We start from the raw sequence: 24748 nt of genomic DNA on the forward strand, positions 1-24748 counted from the left end.
CTGTTGTCAAAAATTATCAAACTAATAGTCGGTACGTTCTCGCTTTTTTTTTCTTTTTTTTTAATGATTTTTATTTATAATAAATTATCAAATAAAATTTGTGCGACTACAAATGAACTGTAATTACAAATCTGTTTAAGGATATCTCTATTTGTGTTTGGCCCAAACTCTAGGTTACATGACCTAGTGGTAATAGGGTTAAATTAGAAGGATCTAGATTCCTATTCAATGTATGATTACTTTCCTTGTACGATTGAGATTCTATGCATTGTAATCCTCTATATAAAGAGGCCCCTATTATCAATGAGAATAGACAACAAATTCCTCTAAAATTCAGTTTCTCTACAACACGTTATCAGCACGAAGCTCTAACCCTGAAAACCCTAATTTCGTAACCTTCAAAATCCTGCAACCATAGCCCCACATATCGAAGCCCTATTCCCAAGGAGCCCAGAACCGGCGGCGGAACCACCGGAACCGGCCGGAAAACCCCTGAACCGGCCGTCGGAAAAATCGAACCGGCCCCTGCCCCCTGCAAGCATCTGTCGAGTCCTGCCGAGATCTGCCGAGCATCTGTCGACAGCCCTGCAAGCATCTGTCGACAGCCCTGCAAGCATCTGCCGAGAGCCCTGCAAACATCTGCCGAGAGCCCTGCACGCTTCCTGCCGAGATCTGCCTAGTGCTGCCGACATCTGCCAAGAAGCCTTGCGCGCATCGACCGAGCCCTGCGCACCCCTGTGCCTGCCACTGCCGAGACGTGTGCCTGCCCCTGCCGACAGCCCCGCACACACCTGTCGACATCTGCTGAGCCCCTGCGCAGCAGCTGCCGACAGGCCCTGCACATCCTCCGCACAACCCCTGCACAGCCCCTGCAGCACCCCTGCACAAGCCCTGCTGCAGCCCCCGCAACTGCCCTGCACCGCCCTGCCTAGCTCCGGCCACCACCTCCGGCCACCAGTTTCCGGCCAATTTTCCGGTGACCTCTGGCGACCTTTTTCCGACCAACTCCGTCACCTTTTCCGGTCAAGATTTCCGGCATCTTTTCAAGGTAAACTTTTCTAAAAGTTCCCGTTTTTGAAGTTTTTCAATTTCTTCTTCTTTTTCTAGGGGACTTCCAACATCCCTTCTTCTACCCCCCTTTCTTCTTCATAGGGGAGACCAAAAGCCGAACTGTGGGGGTTCGTGCTCACTCCGAGCTTAGAGCTTGTAGAGTCCTCCAAACTTAGAGTTTGTTGAGAAGAAAACGATCGACCCCACACATCATTGTTTCGATCTAATCCAACCCCTCTTGGAATCGAATTTCTTGGAAGCGACTACGCTCGGAAATTCCTAATTTCTTGGAAGCGACTACGCTCAGAAATTTTATATGTTTTCGTGGTAGCCTTTCACGCTCCGAAACTAACCCTAATTTCTTGTTCTCTTTCAGGATGAGTAACCTGAACAAATTGGACTTTGCTCCATTGGGAACAACTGGCTCTGAATATCACAGGTGGGTTCGTGATGTCCGCCAGCATCTCAAGGCCGATGGAATCCTGGATACGATTCTCGAGCCTAGCCAGGACGTGCTAACTGTTGAGCAAGCTCAAGCTTTGGAAGCAAATAGAGCAGCCTTAGAGGCAAATAAGGCGAAAGCCATCATCTTAATGACTCGTCATATGGATGATTCGCTCCAGTACGAGTGTATGAATGAAGAAGACCCCAGAAAGCTGTGGGTCTCACTCGAAGAAAGATTTGGCAACGTCCGTGACTCCTTCCTTGCTTCCTGACCTAGAAGTGAGATGGCATAGCCTCCGCTCCTATGATTTCAAGTCAGTTCTTGACTACAACTCGGAAGCACTTCGCATTAAATCCCTAGTGGAATTCTGTAGTAAAGAGATCACAAATGCGATGTTGATTGAGAAGACTCTCTCTACCTTCCCCGTTTCTGCATTGATGGTTGCAAAGAACTATCGAATTGATGTTACTGCAGGACGGATCACAAGGTTTCATGAGCTCATTGGAGCTATGAATGTCACTAAAAAGTATGACAACATCCTTGTGAAGAACTATAATTCGAGATCCATGGAAATAGAGCATATTCCGGAATCCAATTATAGTCGTGCCCCTAAGAGAAGGCGCCAAGAGCAAAACCCTAACATTAGGGATACTTGTGGACTTTTTGGTCCATATAATCGCTCTACTTGGGAAGGTAATCGCCAAAATAGGCGAACACGGAACCGAAGAGGTCAACGTGGAAAGAGAGAGGGAGGCAACGCCTCTGGCCATGTTGGTGGCTCCACCAACACTAAGAGCCATCTTAATGACGCTTTCAAAGCGCCTCAATCAATGGAGTTTGAACAAAGAGATGTATGTTCTCAATGTGGAGTGTCTGATCATTGGGCACACATTTGTAGAGCTCGTGAAGAACTTGTCACCGCCTACAAAGCATATTTGTGAAGCAAGAGAAGCTCACTATGTAGAACAAGAAGATCAAGAAGATGATCTAGAGTGAAGGGTTAAAGACTACAAATCTGGCTGGGATCAATAGATCGCCAATTCTGTTTAAGTCTTTATTTTCCAAGAGATGTAGGCAATTGCCATATTTTTGTAGTGGATGCCTATGGTTTAGTCTTTCTTCAAAGTAGGCGTACTCAATGTAAATGTGATGTCTAGGAAGGTTTTGAGATAAGTGGTAATTAAGCGAGCTTTGCTCCACCGACATCTCTCTACTCACCTGGTCACATTTGCGTTGGAATTACCGAAAGAAGTTAGACGACTACCATTGTTTTGCATTAGCTAGCATTTGGATTAGATTTTCCTAATGGTTAAGAGATAATGATGTACTCCGTTGGCTTATGAATAAAATTTCGAGTTCTCTTCATTATGACTCCATTTGATTCATGAGCATGTTACTTTGTGACTACGATGGCTGGGCCATCAGTATTAATTCAAGGACATGGAATAGCCCAAGTTCCCCTTGCCAAATGGCACCTTGATTATTCTCACAAAACTCTCTACGCTCCTAGGGCAAATCACACCCTATGAATAGCCAACGTATTCCATGCAGAAATGCATGAGGAGAACAAAAATGAGTTCCTTTGCAATACCTCTAATGATTGCAAATAAAGGCGCATCTTAGAGAAGTTTATGTGCCTCTCTAGTGGACTCTATGTCACTATTTGAGCTATTAAATCCAATAAAGTTATGAGAGAAGATCTCTTGGATTTAGACACATATTGGCTTTGTCTCGACAGGATAAGTCACCCTGGTCATGATATGATGATCCGTCTACTAAAGACTTCATATGGACACCCTCGAGCGAAATGAAGCAAGAATCAAAAATTGGTTCCTGGACTTAGCAAGACCGCAACAATTGCAGCATCTGGCGCTGCAGCTGTCTTGGGGCGCCATATGGCCGCCCAAGTCCCTTGTGACAACGCCATATATGGCGCTACCCATGGCCATGACGCCATGGATGTCAATCCCCATGGTTATAACGCCATGGATGCCACTTCCCATGGTCATGACACCATGATGGGTGATGTAGTCACAAACTTTGCTTCAATATGCGTCTCAAACGCTCAGGCCCAACCAAAACTCTCCTTGGTTGCTTCTAAGGCCTCTCGCTCATTTTATGAAGCCACTTCCTTAGGAAAATTAGGACTGAGACCGTCCTATGCAAAGGATATGAAAATAATCATTATGTTCTTACATAGAATTCGTATGGATTCTGTGGACTGATTCAACCAACTTGCGGACGTTTAAATATCTCATAATGTTGGTTTACACGCAAACACGATGGTCACGTGTTGTGCCATTGTCCACTTGTAATGCTGCTTATGCTACACTCCTAGCAAATATCATATGACAACGGGCTCACTCCCCGAATCATCCTATTCCGTCAATTGGACTTGACGATGCTAGTGAGTTTACATTGAAGACTTTCGATAGTCATTGCATTTGGGACTGATGTTGGACATCATATTCTCATGAGCACACCCAAATGGTCTCGCGGAAACGACTACGATGGTAGTCCGGACATTGGTAATGCGCACCAACCTCCTTATATCCGCTTGGGGTGATGCAATATCGCATGCAGCTATGCTAATTCGTCTACGACCCACTGCCACTCAATCTACCTCTGCGTTACAGCTAGTGACTGGGTACAAATATCGTACTTACGCATATTTGAGTGTGCCATTTATGTGTCAATTGCGCCGCCACAGCGCTCTATAATGGGTCCTTACAGACGAATGAGCAACTCAGTTGGATTTGAGACTCCAACAATCGTCCGCCACTTAATGCCCTTGCTAGGCGATCTCCTTACCGCTAGATGTGCGGATGTCACTTTGATGAGACAGTTTTCCAGTCGTTAGGGGGAGATAAGAACACAGATGTTCAGCAGGAACGACAGGAATTGTCGTGGCCTGTCCCCACTATGTCTCATCTCGATCCCTACTAAAGTGACGAGATCACACAAATATGCTGCAAACATGCCCGCAAGGATGGAAGTCCCTACGAGAGGACGCAGCGCCACCCTACATAGAGGTAGGCATGGCACCAACGCCATAGAGAGTGGCACTCTGGCGTTACAGGCCATGGCCCCAGCTAGGATGCATGGGAGGCCCGTGGGTTCGAAGGATACTTTGGCACATTCCAATCCTTTGATCATTAAGACTCAAAATCCGTCTCATGAGTATCTTCCAGGTTATGGTTATCGTTGGGGGACGCCTCAACGTCAGAACCCTATTCCTGAGAATATAGAGCTCTATGAAACTTATACTAGTGTACATGAGACGTGGGATAGAAACTCCATCATAATTGATGATGTAGTTGCGCATTTTGTTGCGCATGAGTTTGTTGAGTAAGATGATATCGAACCACGCTCCGTTGATGAATGAATGCCAACGTAGAGAGATTTGGCCTAAATGGAAAGATGCAATCCAGGTTAAGATGGATTCTCTAACGAAGAGGAAGGTTTTCTGAGCTAGTAATGCCAACACCTCCTGACATAAAACCTATTGACTAATGGGTATTCGTTAGAAAGCGTAGTGAGAAAAAGAGATGGTAATCTCGCCTTATGGCGCAAGGCTTCTCATAAAACGCCCTGGAATCGACTACGATGAGACATATTCTCTCGTAATGGATGTCATTACACTCCACTACCCTGTCAGTTTGGTAGTTTCCGAATAACTGAACATGCAGCTTACAAATGTGGTCACTACGTATCTCTATAGGGATCTAGATACGAAATATACATGAATGTTCATGGTGAACTTCATTTACCCAAGTCAAGTGGCTCTAGACCACGGGGCGCGTTTTACAAAGAGGTTGAAACGCTCACTAAGATGACTACTTGATTGGGAAGGGATATGCCCACGCGTTTTCCATAACAAGTTTCGGATTCTATCGCAGTTCATGTTGGACATGATCTTCATTAGAAGCCCTTAAAGAGTTAAGGGAAACCGCTGAACACTAGAAATCCGAGTTTGAGATGAAGGATATTGGGAGAACACGATTATGTCTCGGTTTGGAACTTGAGCATCATGTTGATAGATGCTTAGGCATTTTGACAAGGTCAAACCTTCAAGCACCCCCATGATCGTCCGTAGTCTTGATCCTGAAAAGGATCCTCTTCGTCCAAAGGATGATGACGAAGATGTGCTAGAGGCAGGAGTGCTTTACTTAGTACAATAGGCGCATTATTGTACTTAGCTCAATGCACAAGACCGGACATCTCATTTACCATAAACTTGTTAACTAAGATATAGCTTTGCGCCAACGCGACGCCATTAGGATTGGTGTAAAAGATATCTTTCAGTACTTGAGATGTGCGATTGATATGGGCTTGTTTTATCCCTACAGAGAGATGATGGATTCAGACCCATCACACACCAGGAACGCCGCCAACACTGGCCTGCGTCCCCTCTCCCCATCCCAAAACGAAGTTAGCGTTTTGGAAGATTTTGCTGATGCTGGGTATCTCTCTGACCCACACAAAGGTCATTCCCAAACTGGTTAAGTGTTCACCATGGGTAAAGACTGCGATATCTTGGAGGTCTACAGAATAGACCCTAGTCGCTATATCTTCGAACAATGCAGAGATCATTGCTCTTCACGAAGAGATTCGTGAATGTATATGGATTGGATCCATAATTACGCATGTTCGAACAATTGTGGTTTGAAGTCTACCATAGATGAGCCTACGAGCATTTAGGATAATGCAGCTTGTTTTGAACAAATGAAGCAAGGCTACATCAAAGCGACAACACCAAGCTTAATCAGCAACAACAGACTATCCTCAAGATCAAAGTGAACTAGGTTCAATCTGAGGACAGTGTGGCAGACTTGCTCACTAAGTCATTGCCTAAATTCCACTTTCGAGAAACATGTTGGTAGCATCATTTACGGAAGTTATCCGAACTCCCATGACCGTAGCCATCAGGGGGAGATGCAGACATCAGGGGGAGATGTCTACATGTATGGTCTCGAAACGTGAAGGGTGTGTTGTGCTCTTTTTCCCCTTCGACCGAGGTTATTTTTGTCCCACTGGGTTTTTGTTACTCAGCAAGGTTTTTAACGAGGCAACGAGAGAAGCACCGCGTTTGGACAACACAAGGGGGAGTGTTTAAGGATATCTCTATTTGTGTTTGGCCCAAATTCTAGGTTACTTGACCTAGTGGTAATAGGGTTAAATTAGAAGGATCTAGATTCCTATTCAATGTATGATTACTTCCTTGTACGATTGAGATTCTATGCATTTTAATCCTCTATATAAAGAGGCCCCTATTATCAATGAGAATAGACAGCAAATTCCTCTAAAATTCAGTTTCTCTACAACAAAATCCTAATTTATATTCACAGCGAGAAAACATTAAATAGGCCGTCTTCATTAGAAAAACAACTAATCCGAAATATAATTAGTAGAACCTGCATCATGTATCTTTAAAATTAGGGAAAATGATCATTTACCCGATTTTAGGCTAAAAATTGCCCACTTGCTCCACCAACTATTTTTTAACCCCATTTACCCAAAACACTCTAAGGGATTATTTCCCCTTTACCCAATTAATTCTTTTTTCTTTTTTTTTTTTAGACTTTTTTGCCCTCTCCTTCTTTCTCACTTATAGAGAGAAGTCACCCTCCACCTTGCTGTGCTCCGGTGACCAGTGGCCGGCACGGTCTTCGGCGACCGGTGACCGGATTCCGGCAACCGATGACCGGATTCCGGGAACCGGTCACCGAAATCCGGCGACCGATGACCGGAATCCGGAATCCGGCTATTATTGCCCCCCCCAGTAATCATATTATTGCCTCCCAAAAATCATATTATTGTCGTCCAGTGAATTGTATGAACTCCCAAAACCAAAATGAATACACTACAGGCACAATTGATCAATTTATAATCATATTAGTGCCCCCCAATACAAAGTCCAATGTCTCTACTGCCTCCCAATAGACCACCAAAAATGCACCATTTTGTAGGATTCACAGATAATTTGACTTTAATACACAGAAAACAACATGTAACTTATCAAAACACCACACTATAATGAACCCTGTCCCTCGTATCAAAGTCTACCGGGGGCCAATAATGTGTCTACTGCCCCCCAATAGACCATCAAACAAACCCATATTGGTCAAGTGAAAGTGCAGCATGACTCTACAAATCCCAGACAAATCAAAATTGATACATAACTTCTAGCAACATCCCATATTGAAACTCAGACGCCGGAAGGATTAGAAGAACTCAGGCTTTCCTTTTTATCTTCTTCTTACATTCAAGAAGAGCTACAATTTTGTGGAGGTGTATGTACTCCAGGTGCTCCAGTCCCACGTCGGATAACCCCTCAGAGTGGATATCCACGACTTAACCCGCTACCAATCCCTCCGACCCGATTGACCGGGTAAGCTCTTCCACGGCTCGGATGATTCTAGAAGGCTCGATGCCGACGGTGGACAAGGCTAGGTGCTCGACCGCGAAGGAGAGAAGCGCTTCGCCCGCCAAAACTGCAACGTCTTCGCCGAAAACCTTGTGGTTGGTGGGCTTCCCGCGGCGGAGATCGTCATTATCCATGCACGGCAAGTCGTCGTGGATCAACTGTAATACCCCGAAAAATCCAAATTAAATTATGTGGATTTTTAGAAATGATTTCACGATAGTGGGAGCGAGTACGAGGCTCGGAGGAATTGTGGAATTAGTTCGAACGATTAATTTTCGAAAAACGAACGTTATTTAGGGGGTCTCAAAAAGTGACTTTTTATACATTGGGAATTTGGGAAAACTTCCTTCATGAAAGTTGTAGAGGACATTAAACCGAGTGCGTGCATATGTGGTACGTAAAAATCGGAGTTCGTATGCGAAAGTTATAAGCAAAATATGAAAGTTACTGTTTATGGTAGATTGGTATAAATTTGAAATGTTACTGTAGCCAGGTAACTTTTCTTTCTTTTCTCTCTCCTTCCCCCGTGCTCTCTCAGTCTCTCTCTTCTGCAACTCTCTCTTTCTCTCTTCTGCAACCTCCTCTTTCACCACCTCTAGACCACCAAATGGCGAGCTGCGAGCATCGATAGACTCGTCTCTTCCTCCTTATCACGCATGTGGGAGTTGTTTACGACGATTTGGCCGGAAATGTGGAGATCGAAGCCAACATTTTTACTGTAGCAAATTAGTCAACGCCGATTTCCGGCCACCTCCAGTCATAAACCCAGGTCCATTAGAAGCGCCTTAAGCCGCTCTTCATGCTCGCCAAGTCTCATAACCCAGATCGAAGCATGGAGGAAGAAAGCATAATTGGAAAATTTCACTGTACATCGGAGTGCTTAATTGTTCGGCTACTTCAAGGTATTTTCTGACTTTGTCACAGTTGAGAAAGTGATTGGAAATGTTGAGATGATGCTGTGGATGAAATTTGGTGGCCAGAGGAGGTGGTTGACCGCCGCGTTGACCGCCGTTGACCGCCCACTGACCGCCGCTTGTGGCGGCGTATTCGACCATATTTTGAGTTTTTATTATCTAGGTGATGATCTACGCATCCTTACGAGCGTTTTGATATATTACAAGGTCATTTTAGAAAACGTTGATAAATAGTGAATTTATGTTTTGACGTTACTATTTAACGTTTTTACGTTTTATCTTCGGTTTACGATCTGTGAGGATCTGACCATCGGTTTTACTTCAAATTTGGATATGATGATCTTATGACTGTCCCAGTGGCTTTGTGTGGTCATGGGCGAAGATCCGACCGTTGGATCTTCGTATAAATGTAAAACAATGATTCGGAAGGCGATTCGTGAGAATCCGACCGTCAGATTTTCGTATAATTTTATGGAGATGTTTGTTAGAGTGATTCAAGAAGATCTGACCATTGGATCTTTGTGATAATTTTGGAGGATGATCCTAAGGGCGATCCGTGAGGATCCGACCGTTGGATCATCGTATAAATTCGATCTGACCGTTGGATCATCATTAAATTAGAATCCGACCGTTGGATTTCCGTATATGTGTTGTTTATGAATGATTGCTAAGTTAAGATCGTATCTGACTAGGTGATTGACGGTTTGAGTTGGTGGACGATTGTGGATCGTATTTTGAGCTGAATTGAAGACGCAGCGGGATTATCGAGGTGAGTAAACCTCACGTGGTTCATATTACGAACCCAATACAATTAATTGCTTTATTTTGTTGCAATCATATGAACTATTGTTGGTGTTACTAGACATTCCTGTGTGAATGTCTGTATATATATTATTACGTGAAATAATATGTATTGTTGGAGTTGTGTTGAGTTATTGTTGAGAAACAACATATTGTGAGAGGTATTGAGTTTATTGTTGAGAAACAATATATTGTGAGAGGTATTGAGTTTATTGTTGAGAAACAATATATTGTGAGAGGTGTTGAGTTTTATTGTTGAGGAACAATAAATTGTTGTGATCTGTGGAGATCACTAGGTCACGAGGTGACCATGGCATCTATTAGTGAATCACGCTCTCGTACCGGGCTGGTGGTTATTAATAGTATTAAATCGTAATCACGTCTGTGGCCGGACGAGTGGTTACGTTCAGTTAGAGCTCTAGTCTGTCTGCCAAATGTGGAGTGACCTTATGAGTGAAATTGAGAGTAACTCATAAGTGTCAATATATATATGGTAACCTTATGAGGGAAATTGAGAGTAACTCATAAGGGTCTATATATATATATGAGTCTGTCTACCAAATGTTGGGAAATCTTATGATCGAATTTGAGAGTAACTCATAAGTGTCTATATATATATATATATGAGAGTGAGTGATCTTATGAGCTAAATTGAGAGTAACTCATAAGTGTATATATATATATATGAGAGTGAGTGATCTTATGAGCTAAATTGAGAGTAACTCATAAGTGTCTATATATATATATGAGAGTGAGAAAGTAACGTGGGTTTGTGGTGGTCTTGTAATTTAATAAATCAACAGTTCTTTCTTGTTTACTCATACTAGCTGTCAAAAGCTTACCGGGTTTTGTGTTGTTGCAACTCCCGGTACACTATTCAAATTGTGTAGCGGGTAATCCTACAGGACAGGAGAACCAGGACGGTGACCGTGCGGTTAGAGCAATTGTTAGAGTTTTACAGCAATTGTAAGTTGTGAGGTGTGTTATGCTCATTTAGAGCTTTACAATATTGCTTGTGAGAGTGAATTGTAATAATGAACTCGAGGTTTCGAGATTTGGAGTTTGTGTACCTTGTGGTGAGATTATATTGAGAAAAAAATTCAGAACGTTTATTTGATTAAGTGGTTTAATTCATGTTTCGGATTTGAATTTATTATTCAAAATTCGGGGCGTGACAGTTTGGTATCAGAGCGTAAGGTACATATTTGGTGATAATCAGTACCTCCCGAGTGATGGCCCGTCTGCAGCGGATCCCCATCATATACTCTTCGGTACTGGTAAAATCATTGGGTATGTCTTAGTATGGGGTCTAGACAACGTGTAAGTCCGTAGGACGGTAGAGTTGTCTACTAAGTTCGTATTAGAATAAGTTTAGTTTCCGCGAGTTGTGATCTTCGAGGAATAGGAACCTCTGGATTTAACTCTGATGAGTCGGTGAGGTAGAGGTCGAGTCTGATGTAGGGACATGACCTTTCTATGGAGACAGTTGAGGATGAGGTGGAGGCATTAGAGGTTGAGTTGCCTAGTCTACCTGTAGTTGATGTGATGGATGTTATTCTTGGGTTGAAATGGTGAAAGAGATTGAGACCCTAGGAATAGTTGAAAAGAGAATTGATCTCACCAACTCAAGATGATAGGAGTGTGAGAGACTATGAGACAGAATTCTCAAGACTATATTGGTGTTCGAGTGTAGTGATGTAATTTGGGAGATACTTATGTTACCTTTAATAAGGGTAGTATGTCAAGTGATCATGGCATAGGTTGACTTTGTAAGTGAAGTGGTGGAGCTTGTGTAGCTTCTTTGAGTTATCACCTTTGAGGAATGGGAACCTTTGGATTAAACTCTGGTGGAGTTATTGAGGATGGTTTTCACGAAAAACAGTATCCTTATGTGCATTGTAGTCGTTGGTTGTTGGGGTCATGGTGTTTGACCAATGCTTGTATCTAAAGTCGTTACGAGTATTTGACTAGTAGTTGTGATACTTTCCATTAGTTGGATATGCAGATGTTTTGAGTTGAAGAATACTTAGCAGTTATTGGTTGCTTAGTGATGGAATTGTGTTATAATGGAGCATTCATTCATGCACAGTTGTTTGGTGTTTAGGATAGCTACTATATATTAGCTAAATGTCGGGGTGTGGTTTGAGATCTGCGGATGGTATTGGAAATTATTGTGGAGTGCTGGTTCACTGACTATTGTTGAGTAGTAATGCATAATTCGTTGTTACTATGATGGATTTTGTGTATGGTTGACTTATGGAAAGATTGATATGACCTCGTGATAGGATTGACTGTGAAGAGACATTGTGTTGATGTATGAGCTTAGGTAATAACGTTGTTTTCAACTCTAGGAGTGCTAGGGTTGTATAACTAATTTATGAGGCCAGATACTGTTGTGAGGACAGATTATGGATTATGACGTGGTTAGTGTGAAGTGCTATAATCACAGAATTTTGACCCACTAGATGTTGACTTACCACCAAATGAGCAGTGAGGTGATTCGTGGGTGAGATACTGAGTGTGGTACCAGTATCGATTAGTGGATGCTAAGATGGTACATATTGCTTGTTGAAGCAATTGATAGATGGAGTGATCGAGATTTTTTTTAGAGTTGTAAGTGTAACTCTAAAGATGTGGGTTTTTCCTAGCTAACTCAGGAAGTGTTTAGCTTTATTAATCCCTAATTCTAGCGACGAAATTATTGTGTTTGGTTTGACTCAGAGGATACTAGCTTGACCTCTGTGTGACTTAATTGATTGCTAGGTTTTGAATGATTGTTTGTGATAAATCATTTTGAAAGATGTGTGCAGCAGAGTCTCGATGGTTTTGAAAAGAGTATTAAGTGACCAAGGTTCGATCCTTGGTGTTGTTGTGGTTAAACAAAAAAAGAAAAAGAAAACATGCACACAATCTTATTGATTTTATATTACAAAAAGGGAAACGAGGACTATGCTATACTAAGCCTAGTCAGCAGCTCCGGATGGGTTGAGGCTGAGCTCAAGAGAAACGTTTGAGCCACTGTGGTAACCGCCTGAGCCACCAGAATAGTAACCAAAAGCGCTACCTTCCTCGGAAGTAGCCTTCAGGTTACCAAAGACGTCCTCGCCGTGCACGGGGAACAGAGGAAGAGTTTGAACCTCCTGGTGATCTCCTCCTCGTTGTTGCAGGGATGTTTGTCCTCCTGTTGTGCCAAAAGAGTTGTACTGGTATTAGTGTTGAAGTGTGAGGAAGAATACGAAACAAAATTTAAGTAAATAAATCCTTCATTACCAGTAGAATAGGTGGAACCAAAGTTGAGATCAATGGATCTACCATCATCAGTAGAACTAGTGGACCCAAAATTGATGTCAATGGATCCACCAGCTGGCCCAAAATTGATGTCGATGGATCCACCAGCACCAGTAGAACCAGTGGACCCAAAATTGAGATCAATGGATCTACCAGTACCAAGAGAACTAGTTCTCATGGGCACTGGAGCAGCCTGATTACACCTATTCATCTGCTTCTCTCGAGCCCTGACGTTCTGGAACCAAAAGTAAATGTTCTTACCCTCAACATACCCATACTGGTTCAGCTGGAGACAGATCTCGTGAATCTGCTCTGTAGTTGGGCACTTAAATCCCTTGACATAGTAAAGATCCTTGAGGATTCTTATTTGTTCTGGAGTAGGAATCCACCTGGTACGGCTTCGCCAGAAATCCATGTTGGCACTACTTCCAGCTGCTTGGGTGTTTCCTCCCTCCTCTGTTGGTTGCTGTTGTTGTGGTTCCATTTGTTGCGGGGTTTGGAGCTCCATTAGTTGCAGAGTTCGTGGCTCTTGGGTCATGGGGTGAGAGGATGTGGAAATCGAGGAATACATGGTTTAGTGTTTGAGGGAGATTTTGTTAGAAGGATTGGAGTTGTTGAACTGGTGATTGGAGATCTGAGATTCTCAGAGGAAAGATGAGATCGAATCTTCAAATGGAAGAAAAGATCTGAGAAAGAAGGATTGAAGATTTGGAGGAAAAGATTGAAGATCTGAAAGTTCAGAGGAAAGATGGGATTGAATCAACTAGATGGGAGAGAAGATCAGAAGAGAAGGATTGAAATTGATGAAGAAAGGATTTGAGTTTCGAGAGGAAGGCTGCAGAGTTTGAGAGAGAATGGCTGGGGAAAATTTCTTTTCTTTGGTGTGAACAGTTTTTCTCCAGGATGCACCTATTTATAGAACGAGGTGAGCAGATCTCCACCGTTGGATGGACGATCTCTGAGATTCAATCCACGCGTTGGATTAAAGTCGCCCCGAAACCCGGAAAAGCTGTTGGCGCGTGGAGAGCGTGTAAGGGGACCGAGGGAATCTCGAGGCGCTGTGGCAGACAGCTGTAGCCGAAAGCAGATTTGACTGCCGTAAATCACGGAAGGGATAAGCCGTGACACAAGTGGGCCGTACTTGGGCCTGTCTCGGATCAAGGCATCACTGTAGCTGTGGGTGGAGGCCTGATGGGCCGAGTTTCAGAAACAGTTTTGGACATGATGGGCCGAGTTTCTGAAACAGTTTTGGATGAGTTGGGCCGGATTTCTGTAACAGTTTTGGATACGTTGGGCTGGGTTTCTGCAACAGTCTTGGATGTTTTGGGCCGAATTGTTTAAACAGTTGAAACAGTTGGTTTAAATAAAAGGATTTGTATGGATAATAACGTGAGCAGCCGTGCTCGAGTGGTTGAGTGTACAGTTCGTGTACAAGAGGTCTGAGGTTCGAACCTCGCCTCTCGTTTATTTTTATTATGTTCGTTATGACATAATAAGTATAAAATTTGTACACATTATATTAAGCACAGCTTGTGCTCCAGTGGTTGGGGGACAAAGGTTTCGTGCGGCAGGTTGAGGTTTCGAACCTTGCCTTCCCCGTTATTTTATTTATGTCGCTTATGACATAATAAATATAACACGTGAGCATATATTAATGAAGGCAGCTCTTGCTTCAGTGGTTGGGAGCAAAACCTTCGTGTTCGAGGTCGGGAGTTCGAACCTTACCTCTTACAAATATTTTTGGATCTCGTATATGCTTGATATACGGACGTGTATACGGTATGTACGGTATACATACGTATATACGGTCTGTACGGTATGTATACGTATATACAGTTGTACAGTATGCATACGTATATACGGTCTGTACGGTATACATACGTATATACAGTTGTACGGTATGCATACGTATATACGGTCTGTACGGTATGCATACGTATATACGGTATGTACAATTTCATACCGTAGCCGAGCTGGAAGTTGGTGGGCCGATTGGTAGGCCCAAATAGTAAGCCCAATTGTTCGGCCCGATTGGTAGGCCCAATTGTTCGGCCCGAATGGTAGGCCCAAATGGTAGGCCCAAATGTTAAGCCCAATCGTTCGGCCCGAATAGTAGGCCCAAATGTTAAACCCAAAGTGGTTTGGGCCAGTTCGAAATGTGGATGGTTCGGTTTCTTCGGCTCAATTGGCCAGCCTTAATGCTTAGCCCAAGGATTGAGCAAGCCCAAGTCATCATCACTGGGTCACATGTTTTATTGGCGTGCTTTGGAGAATGATTTGTTTTGAGTGATGCTAATTGAGTAGCGAAACGCTTTGTGGGAGTGTTTACTGTGCTTGTATGCCAGTACAGGGTGAAGATCTATGTGAGGATCTATGAGATAATCTCTGTGAAGATCTAAGTAATGATCTATGTGATGATCCATGTGATGATTTTGTGTAATTGATGTGGAGTGATGTTGAGCAGTTGTGTTGTGAGTTTACGTTTGTGATGAAAGGATTTAGTGGCCATAGGAATGTATTTTTATACAAAGGGCAGAGGCTTTGTAGATTACTACAGATTTGGAAAAGATGGAGATTCTATAGTTAGGTCAACCTTAATCGAGAGGAATTGACTTACGCTTAAATTTCGGGACGAAATTTCTTTAAGGAGGGTAGATTGTAATACCCCGAAAAATCCAAATTAAATTATGTGGATTTTTAGAAATGATTTCACGATAGTGGGAGCGAGTACGAGGCTCGGAGGAATTGTGGAATTAGTTCGAACGATTAATTTTCGAAAAACGAACGTTATTTAGGGGGTCTCAAAAAGTGACTTTTTATACATTGGGAATTTGGGAAAACTTCCTTCATGAAAGTTGTAGAGGACATTAAACCGAGTGCGTGCATATGTGGTACGTAAAAATCGGAGTTCGTATGCGAAAGTTATAAGCAAAATATGAAAGTTACTGTTTATGGTAGATTGGTATAAATTTGAAATGTTACTGTAGCCAGGTAACTTTTCTTTCTTTTCTCTCTCCTTCCCCCGTGCTCTCTCAGTCTCTCTCTTCTGCAACTCTCTCTTTCTCTCTTCTGCAACCTCCTCTTTCACCACCTCTAGACCACCAAATGGCGAGCTGCGAGCATCGATAGACTCGTCTCTTCCTCCTTATCACGCATGTGGGAGTTGTTTACGACGATTTGGCCGGAAATGTGGAGATCGAAGCCAACATTTTTACTGTAGCAAATTAGTCAACGCCGATTTCCGGCCACCTCCAGTCATAAACCCAGGTCCATTAGAAGCGCCTTAAGCCGCTCTTCATGCTCGCCAAGTCTCATAACCCAGATCGAAGCATGGAGGAAGAAAGCATAATTGGAAAATTTCACTGTACATCGGAGTGCTTAATTGTTCGGCTACTTCAAGGTATTTTCTGACTTTGTCACAGTTGAGAAAGTGATTGGAAATGTTGAGATGATGCTGTGGATGAAATTTGGTGGCCAGAGGAGGTGGTTGACCGCCGCGTTGACCGCCGTTGACCGCCCACTGACCGCCGCTTGTGGCGGCGTATTCGACCATATTTTGAGTTTTTATTATCTAGGTGATGATCTACGCATCCTTACGAGCGTTTTGATATATTACAAGGTCATTTTAGAAAACGTTGATAAATAGTGAATTTATGTTTTGACGTTACTATTTAACGTTTTTACGTTTTATCTTCGGTTTACGATCTGTGAGGATCTGACCATCGGTTTTACTTCAAATTTGGATATGATGATCTTATGACTGTCCCAGTGGCTTTGTGTGGTCATGGGCGAAGATCCGACCGTTGGATCTTCGTATAAATGTAAAACAATGATTCGGAAGGCGATTCGTGAGAATCCGACCGTCAGATTTTCGTATAATTTTATGGAGATGTTTGTTAGAGTGATTCAAGAAGATCTGACCATTGGATCTTTGTGATAATTTTGGAGGATGATCCTAAGGGCGATCCGTGAGGATCCGACCGTTGGATCATCGTATAAATTCGATCTGACCGTTGGATCATCATTAAATTAGAATCCGACCGTTGGATTTCCGTATATGTGTTGTTTATGAATGATTGCTAAGTTAAGATCGTATCTGACTAGGTGATTGACGGTTTGAGTTGGTGGACGATTGTGGATCGTATTTTGAGCTGAATTGAAGACGCAGCGGGATTATCGAGGTGAGTAAACCTCACGTGGTTCATATTACGAACCCAATACAATTAATTGCTTTATTTTGTTGCAATCATATGAACTATTGTTGGTGTTACTAGACATTCCTGTGTGAATGTCTGTATATATATTATTACGTGAAATAATATGTATTGTTGGAGTTGTGTTGAGTTATTGTTGAGAAACAACATATTGTGAGAGGTATTGAGTTTATTGTTGAGAAACAATATATTGTGAGAGGTATTGAGTTTATTGTTGAGAAACAATATATTGTGAGAGGTGTTGAGTTTTATTGTTGAGGAACAATAAATTGTTGTGATCTGTGGAGATCACTAGGTCACGAGGTGACCATGGCATCTATTAGTGAATCACGCTCTCGTACCGGGCTGGTGGTTATTAATAGTATTAAATCGTAATCACGTCTGTGGCCGGACGAGTGGTTACGTTCAGTTAGAGCTCTAGTCTGTCTGCCAAATGTGGAGTGACCTTATGAGTGAAATTGAGAGTAACTCATAAGTGTCAATATATATATGGTAACCTTATGAGGGAAATTGAGAGTAACTCATAAGGGTCTATATATATATATGAGTCTGTCTACCAAATGTTGGGAAATCTTATGATCGAATTTGAGAGTAACTCATAAGTGTCTATATATATATATATATGAGAGTGAGTGATCTTATGAGCTAAATTGAGAGTAACTCATAAGTGTATATATATATATATGAGAGTGAGTGATCTTATGAGCTAAATTGAGAGTAACTCATAAGTGTCTATATATATATATGAGAGTGAGAAAGTAACGTGGGTTTGTGGTGGTCTTGTAATTTAATAAATCAACAGTTCTTTCTTGTTTACTCATACTAGCTGTCAAAAGCTTACCGGGTTTTGTGTTGTTGCAACTCCCGGTACACTATTCAAATTGTGTAGCGGGTAATCCTACAGGACAGGAGAACCAGGACGGTGACCGTGCGGTTAGAGCAATTGTTAGAGTTTTACAGCAATTGTAAGTTGTGAGGTGTGTTATGCTCATTTAGAGCTTTACAATATTGCTTGTGAGAGTGAATTGTAATAATGAACTCGAGGTTTCGAGATTTGGAGTTTGTGTACCTTGTGGTGAGATTATATTGAGAAAAAAATTCAGAACGTTTATTTGATTAAGTGGTTTAATTCATGTTTCGGATTTGAATTTATTATTCAAAATTCGGGGCGTGACATCAACAACATGGCGTGGATCATCTTGACGGCGCAGGCCGCCGGCATGGTAACTGACTCAGACCCTCTGACGATCTCGCACGCTGCGACACACAGAACGGGTCGGACCCTCTTGCCTCCGGCGAGGAAAGATTACCGCTTCGTGGATCATAATCGAGTTTTTCAGCGAAATGGCATCGTCTAAGGCCCTGGTGAGATGGCGGCGTCGAGTTCTGATCTGGAGTTTGATTTCTGGCATATTTCCAGCGACGGTGGAGAGAGAGAGAGATTCTGAAGGAGAGAGAGAGAGTCTGGAGGAGAGAGAGGCTGAGTGGAGGAGAGAGAGAGTATTTGTTAATTAAAATGAGGGTAATACAGTCAATATATATTAGATCGGGTAATTGGGGTTAAAAAACTCTTAGTGGAGCAAGTGAGCAATTTTTAAACTAAAATTGGGTAAGTGGTCACGGCCCCTTAAAATTATTTATTATATGAAAAAACAAATAGATATGAAAAGGTTTATAAGTAGAGTTCTTCATTTCTTCTCTGCACAAGAAGAAACGCTTGGGTCTTTAGATTCAGTGACACATCAAAATTCAAAGTTTTGAAAAGAAATTGAAATTAAAAAAAAAAAAAACACAATCAACTCTGAGAGGCACGACGAATATAGATAAAAACACAATTTACAATCTAACAGTTTCCGGCTCCGAAATTTCAATATCTCAAGTACTATAACCTTGTTGCTCCGATTGAGTTTTATTACTTCATTTTCATTTTCAAATGTAATGTTGTACTTGGTCGTTTAAATTAGATCTCCACGGCGGTAAAATGAGGAGGGAGTTTACAATGGTTAGTGCAGTGAGATTTGTGGAACTAATCATACTTTTACGCCTACCCTCATAAAAGCTGTTCTTTGAAAAAATGATGGTTCTCGAGTATCTAATCAAGTAATCCCCAAAACCGGAGAAGCTTAAGCGGAAATGAAAGAGTAGGGTGAACTGTGAAGCGTTGGGAGAAGCCACTAAAATGAATGTATCACTCTCTCGAACACTCAATTTGTGAACTACGAGAGGAATGCATAAGCCCTTTTGAGATAGGGGAGAGTATGAAATGAGCCTTGGCTACGAAGGTCGAACCCAAAACACTTTGTCTTTCAATCTCATAATGTTCAAAGTCCTAACCCAATTCCAAAGTCCCTGTCGATATCATCATCCTTGGATAGCTTCAACTGTATCAATGGAAGAAGTCATATTCCACTAAGAGCTCGAGTTCTAACCCGAAACATCACGCTTCTTCTATGGGAATATAGGATGCGATTGCAATGTCCAGATAGACATATTTGGTGTGCGCATGTTAATTTAAGCCATGATGAGTTGCTGCAACGAGCAAAAGTTTCAGCAATTCTTTTGCTTAATGATCACAAAAACTCGTTCATTCTCTTCCTCATTCGATATCCTTAAACACCTCATCCCCTAACGTAAATGAAACTAAATACAGTAATCAACAGCAAACCGAGTATAAATTAACATTTTCTCAAACTCAATGTGCAGTCAATGACAAGGATTTGATGATTTCTCTTCACGATCTAAAATGTTAAGAACATGACAAGTCAAATGGGAATACCTACCATAACATATGCTCGCAAGAAATTCTCCATATAGTAAGCAATGGACACCGAGATATAAAACATACATCCTTAACTGGTTGGTGTCTTCCTCTGCTTCACTTCCAGAAAAACTTCTTTTATTCCCACAGTTAGTACCAGTAGACTGAGTAAGAACTTCACATTCACTTGAATATTTTGAAGTGTCAAGCCAGCAAAAATCTATAGGATTCTTACAAAGTCCCAGATAGCGGCAACCTTGAACCAGAAAATACCAAACTTTTTGTGTTAAGTTAGTGACACAATCAAGAAACTCCTTCGATGCATGTTCAAAATCTGCATGCTTCACTGGATCATGAAATGAATAAGTTTCGAATTTATCCATCAATGAGCACTTTGGACATTTGTATTTTGCAATACGGTATAGTTCCAAGTGGTCTGACACAGGCAAATCCCATCTGTTTATCTCACTCCAGAGTGAGCTCTTAGCAAGATTTAGCAAGGAATCCCCAGCGATCGTCCAGAAATGTGCAACATTTACAACTAGGGAAGATTCAGAGTTAAAGAGATGGTGAGCTGCGCCTGCGAGCAACAATGAGTATGCCGCGCTTGTCCTGCTCATGCCAAAAGCTTTCATTACATGATTGCCTATTGACTCTATTGAAGAAGATAAAGTTAATTGGTCATCTGCAAGGATTTTATACGCTGAAGCCAATGTGGTGTACGCATTTAGAGAGAGGTGATGCAATGGGTTCAACCAGAAAGTTAACTCTGATTTTTCTTCATTTCCCTCTTGCTGGTTATCAGAAAGACCTTGTGTGAGTACCTGCTCAAGCCTCTGACAAGAAGATTCAGGATTACCAATTGACAGATAGTCAGCTATAGCATCATCAATGTAATCAGTCAATCTTTCAGTTGCCTTGTCTCTATTGAAGCTAATATCTGAACTCAATCTGGAAGAGTTGAAATTGACTGCATAGATATCCTGGAGGATTGAAAATGAACGTTAATACTCGTTCAAGATATCCAATTTTGCAAATGAAGTTGCGAGAGGTATAATGGGAAAAAAAAAATTGTTAAGATCGTAGTTCTTAATTGGTTCAAAGTTTGAAGAGGTGCTTTTCTTCAAAGATACTGGATCGTTTGTACGCACACACTAAAGTACTAGTAGCAAGAAATTTCTAAAAGTAATACCATAAGGTCCTTCCAAATAGTAATGAATGAAATTAGGGGAGAATGCCAAACTGACTTTTTAAGAATCAGTAAGTACAAAAAATATGAATAAGATATGAGGAACATAGGACATTTCAATGATGTAAATCTTCACTTTACAGGGCCACTGCCACAGATATGGAACTCATAGACGTGTTTAGATCTGTGAAAAGACCGTGGATGGATCACACTTAGATTAGTAAAATAACATTACATCCATAAATAATATAGAACCAAAAGATTATTACTAGGTTTTTCAGCACGCAGACAACCAGGTTGCAGAATGGTGGAATCATCAAAGACTGAAACAATACAAAGGAATAAAGCAGGCTCACTGCTGATAGTTAAAAGAATAAAAAAAATGAGGGCATGCATGAAATGATCTGGGCTATATAAATTGATAAATAAGTGTTACGACATTTGATTATGAAGTATTAAACCGATGCACATAACTAAAAACAGTAACAAAAAAGATATAGATCATTAGCCATTGTGTAGCAAGTACAACCTTATATTTAAACCCAGTAGTTTAGAAAAAGTACACAAAGACCAACAAGATTTCATACCTCCAAAGCATGGTCGACATGAGTTAAGGGTGATGCACTACATCTCTTACATGAGCACACAAACCGATACCTTGACCATAATTCAGACTGCCTCATAGCCTGGAATTAATACAAGAAAGATATAGGATCATAATGAAATACCTCATTAATCAAATGAAGAACATAAACATGATAGGAATTCAGCCACTGAGAAAGGGTTCCTGTAAGCCTCGTAATGAAAAGAAGCCTCGGACAGGGTTCTTAAACATAGAATGTCACCAGCTGATTCTCATATCATTATGTTCCAATAAGTGATCTAACATAAGATTGAGTTGATAATGGGTGCAAGGCATCTGAAAATCATAGATACCTTTGGTTGCAACAAGTCAGTGTACGTAATAGTGACTTCGTCTCCCCTATTGATTCTCTTGATGCTCCTAACTATCACTCTTGGACCATATTTCCCGCATTCTACATTCAAAAATAAGCTAAAGTTCAAATTCGAAATTCGTAATCTAAAAAATCAATTAAAACGAATCGAAATTAACAACCATAATACCTTTTGTTAACAAATTCTTGCTACAAACACCACCCTCAATCTGCAACAAACCTGGATGTCAAAACTCTTAATTTTATTGCACTATATAAAATGAAGAACAAGTAAATATATGGTTTTACTTGGCCGGCGGGGACAATACGCAGCGGCGTCTCAGCGCACTGCGGCGGCGACGGCGAGGACAGCAGAAAGCGGTAGCAGGCATTGGGAGAACAGCTGTGGTTGATCCAAGAGAAGCAGGAATCGTACACTGCAATTCCGAGGGTGCGGCCGGTGTTATCCTGGACCTCGACGGCGTTGGTCAGGACCAGGCACAGCACAGCCTCCTCCAAAACGGCGTCGTCGTCGTCCTGAGCGTCCCGCATTGTCCTGGCGAGAAACATAGCCCTGGCGCCGTCGCGAATTCTGAGATCATCATCGTGGTCAATGAATCTGAGGCGGTTGGTCAGGAGGCCGGAGATGCGGGGAAGTGCGGGGGGAGAGGTGGCGGGAAGGGAGTGGAGGAGGCGGAGGGCGGCGCGGAGGTCCGAGGAGTCGCCGTGGGGGTGGGAATGGAGGAGGAGGAGAAGACGAGGCTCGGCGCTGGAGAGGTGGAGGGGAGAATCGGAGGCGGAGCAGAGTGGGGAGCAGTAGTGGACATGGTGGGAATTGTTGGGAAAGGGAGGGGTATGGAGAGGGGGAAAAGGTTGAGGAGGGAGGGAAGAGAAGCAGGAAGAGCAGTGAGAGGAGAGAAGGGAGTCGTGGAGAGCGAAAGAGAGAGGAGGGAGTGATGGGGTTAAGTCTTGTCCTAGTTCTATCTCCTCTTCGGCTCTCATCTCCATCTCCATCGTCTAATGAGCAACTACGGTAAATACCTCCCTGCAATTTAAGCTTTTTCTTTTTCTTTTTTATTTAACCATTTAATTTATGCAGTAAATGCGATATTCGTTCGACTCATTCACAAATTGTTATATATAATAAAAATAAAATAAAATCATGAAAGAAAATAAATATATTTTTGGTGAACAAGAAAATAAATATATTTTGATAAGGAAGCAAATACAAATTGTGTTATAGGTGTGACTTACAGATTAAATGAAGCTTTGATTGTGATTATAGTTGTGAGCAACGTTTGATATATTTTTGTCAATATGTCAATATATCTCTTTTTTGAGTGACCGATATATTATACATGAACAATGTACATGTACTGTTACGCCCCGTATCTGATTTACCCTTTTACTGTGTCTAACTGAATTACTATACGTTTTATTGTCCTCGGTTTTAGTTTTTTTATCATTTAGGGGAGTGCTAGAAGTTGACTTTTTATGGATTAACCATTTGAGAAAATTTTCTTCACGAAAGTTGTAGGGGACGTTAAACCGAGTTCGTGGACATGTGGTACACTTAAATCGGAGTTCGTATGTGAAAGCTATAGCTTAAAATGTGGAAGTTATTGTTCATGGTAAATTTATTATAAATATGAGATTTTTACTGTGGTAGGTTTCTGTCACGCCCCGAATTTTGAATAAAGAAATTCAAATCCGAAACGCAAGAACAAACAATCACAATAAGACACTTAGAAAAATTTTCAGTTAAACTATGCAACAAACAAACTGAACTCACAATGTCAATACCGACTCGTTCTTTAGAATCACATATTACATTATAAATAGTTTACAAATTAAACTGAATGACAATTCAATAAGTAAACACACCCACCACAACTCACTACACAGCGGAAGACTTAAAACTAAGAGTACCCTTTGACGTCCACGCTACCGAACGTACCCCTCAGCTTCGACGACGATTAATCGATATCCTAACCTGCACAATAAACCCTACACCATAGAATAGTGCACCGGTTTGAACAAAACAAACCCGGTAAGCTTTTTAAGCCTGTATGAGTAAACTCAAATAAAGTGACTCACGTCACGCATGCTTATAATTTCTCAACTCGTGAGAATAATTAAAGCAACAATTGTTTGGCTCCAATTTTGTTGCAGCTGGTCAACAGTCTCTTTTCTGCGCGGGCGTGCCAGCACCGTTCGGGTGCGGTCGTCGGGGGTGTCCCTTGACCTGACTTCTTTCAAGCGATTGTAGACGAGGAGAGCACCAACCTCGTCGTGGGATTCTTTGTGCCTCGTGGTGAGGACTTTGCTGAAGTTTCTTCTTGTTCACAAGTCGATACTCAATATTGCAGATTGAGCAGAGCGAAATCACCGGGAAGTATTGAGATCTTGCTAAAGCGTGACTTTAGCTTGGCTGGGTTGCTAGGGCGTTACCCTTGCTTGGCTGGTTCTGTAACCGTTGTGGTCGCGGCACTACCGTCGGCTCCCGAGGAGACTAGGACCGAAGCACGTTGACAGAGGGTTTGGTGGCACTGAAAGTCGGCTTCTGAGAAGACTAGGACTAGGAGTGTGATCACCGGTAAGAGAAAGAGAAGGAGAGGAGTTGCTCTTAGAGAGGTTTGCTCTAGAGAGAACTTAGATCATCTTAGAGATGTTGTTGTTGAATGTGAATGTGTGTGTTAGAATGAGAGGAGAATGTGTTTATATAGG

At 41.9% G+C, this 24748-nt stretch overlaps 1 protein-coding gene, 2 long non-coding RNA genes and 1 pseudogene across 3 annotated transcripts; 2 read left to right on the forward strand and 2 right to left on the reverse strand.

Annotated features, from left to right (window-relative positions):
• Positions 1–1077: 1077 nt before the first annotated feature.
• LOC133730614 (heterodimeric geranylgeranyl pyrophosphate synthase large subunit 1, chloroplastic-like) lies at positions 1078–18551 on the reverse strand (annotated as a pseudogene).
• On the forward strand, positions 8452–11275 carry LOC133734719 (uncharacterized). Its single transcript, XR_009858535.1, has 3 exons — positions 8452–8824; positions 9529–9605; positions 10528–11275. It is a non-coding gene; the product is annotated as an uncharacterized LOC133734719 (long non-coding RNA).
• LOC133734718 (uncharacterized) lies at positions 15944–18320 on the forward strand. Its single transcript, XR_009858534.1, has 3 exons — positions 15944–16325; positions 17030–17106; positions 18029–18320. It is a non-coding gene; the product is annotated as an uncharacterized LOC133734718 (long non-coding RNA).
• Positions 18552–19837: 1286 nt separating the features above from the next.
• Positions 19838–23054, reverse strand: LOC133733798 (protein SET DOMAIN GROUP 41-like). The gene is made up of 5 exons (XM_062161435.1): positions 22331–23054; positions 22212–22251; positions 22023–22123; positions 21674–21772; positions 19838–20880 (listed from the first exon to the last, which is right to left on the reverse strand). Exons 1-5 carry the CDS (start codon positions 23033–23035, stop codon positions 19843–19845), a joined length of 1983 nt encoding a protein of 660 aa, XP_062017419.1. The 5' UTR covers positions 23036–23054; the 3' UTR covers positions 19838–19842.
• Positions 23055–24748: the final 1694 nt, after the last annotated feature.

This window comes from Rosa rugosa, chromosome 2, assembly GCF_958449725.1.
Source record: "Rosa rugosa chromosome 2, drRosRugo1.1, whole genome shotgun sequence".
NCBI lineage: Eukaryota > Viridiplantae > Streptophyta > Magnoliopsida > Rosales > Rosaceae > Rosa > Rosa rugosa.

Bases quoted from the DNA above. Each gene is read 5' to 3' on its own strand.
- LOC133733798 (XM_062161435.1), bottom strand. From the start codon at position 23,035: ATGGAGATGGAGATGAGAGCCGAAGAGGAGATAGAACTAGGACAAGAC. The intron at 22,252-22,330 runs GTAAAACCATAT...GGTTTGTTGCAG, and splicing joins GTATTGTCCCCGCCGGCCAA to ATTGAGGGTGGTGTTTGTAG. The intron at 20,881-21,673 runs GTATGAAATCTT...TCAATCCTCCAG, and splicing joins ATGTCGACCATGCTTTGGAG to GATATCTATGCAGTCAATTT.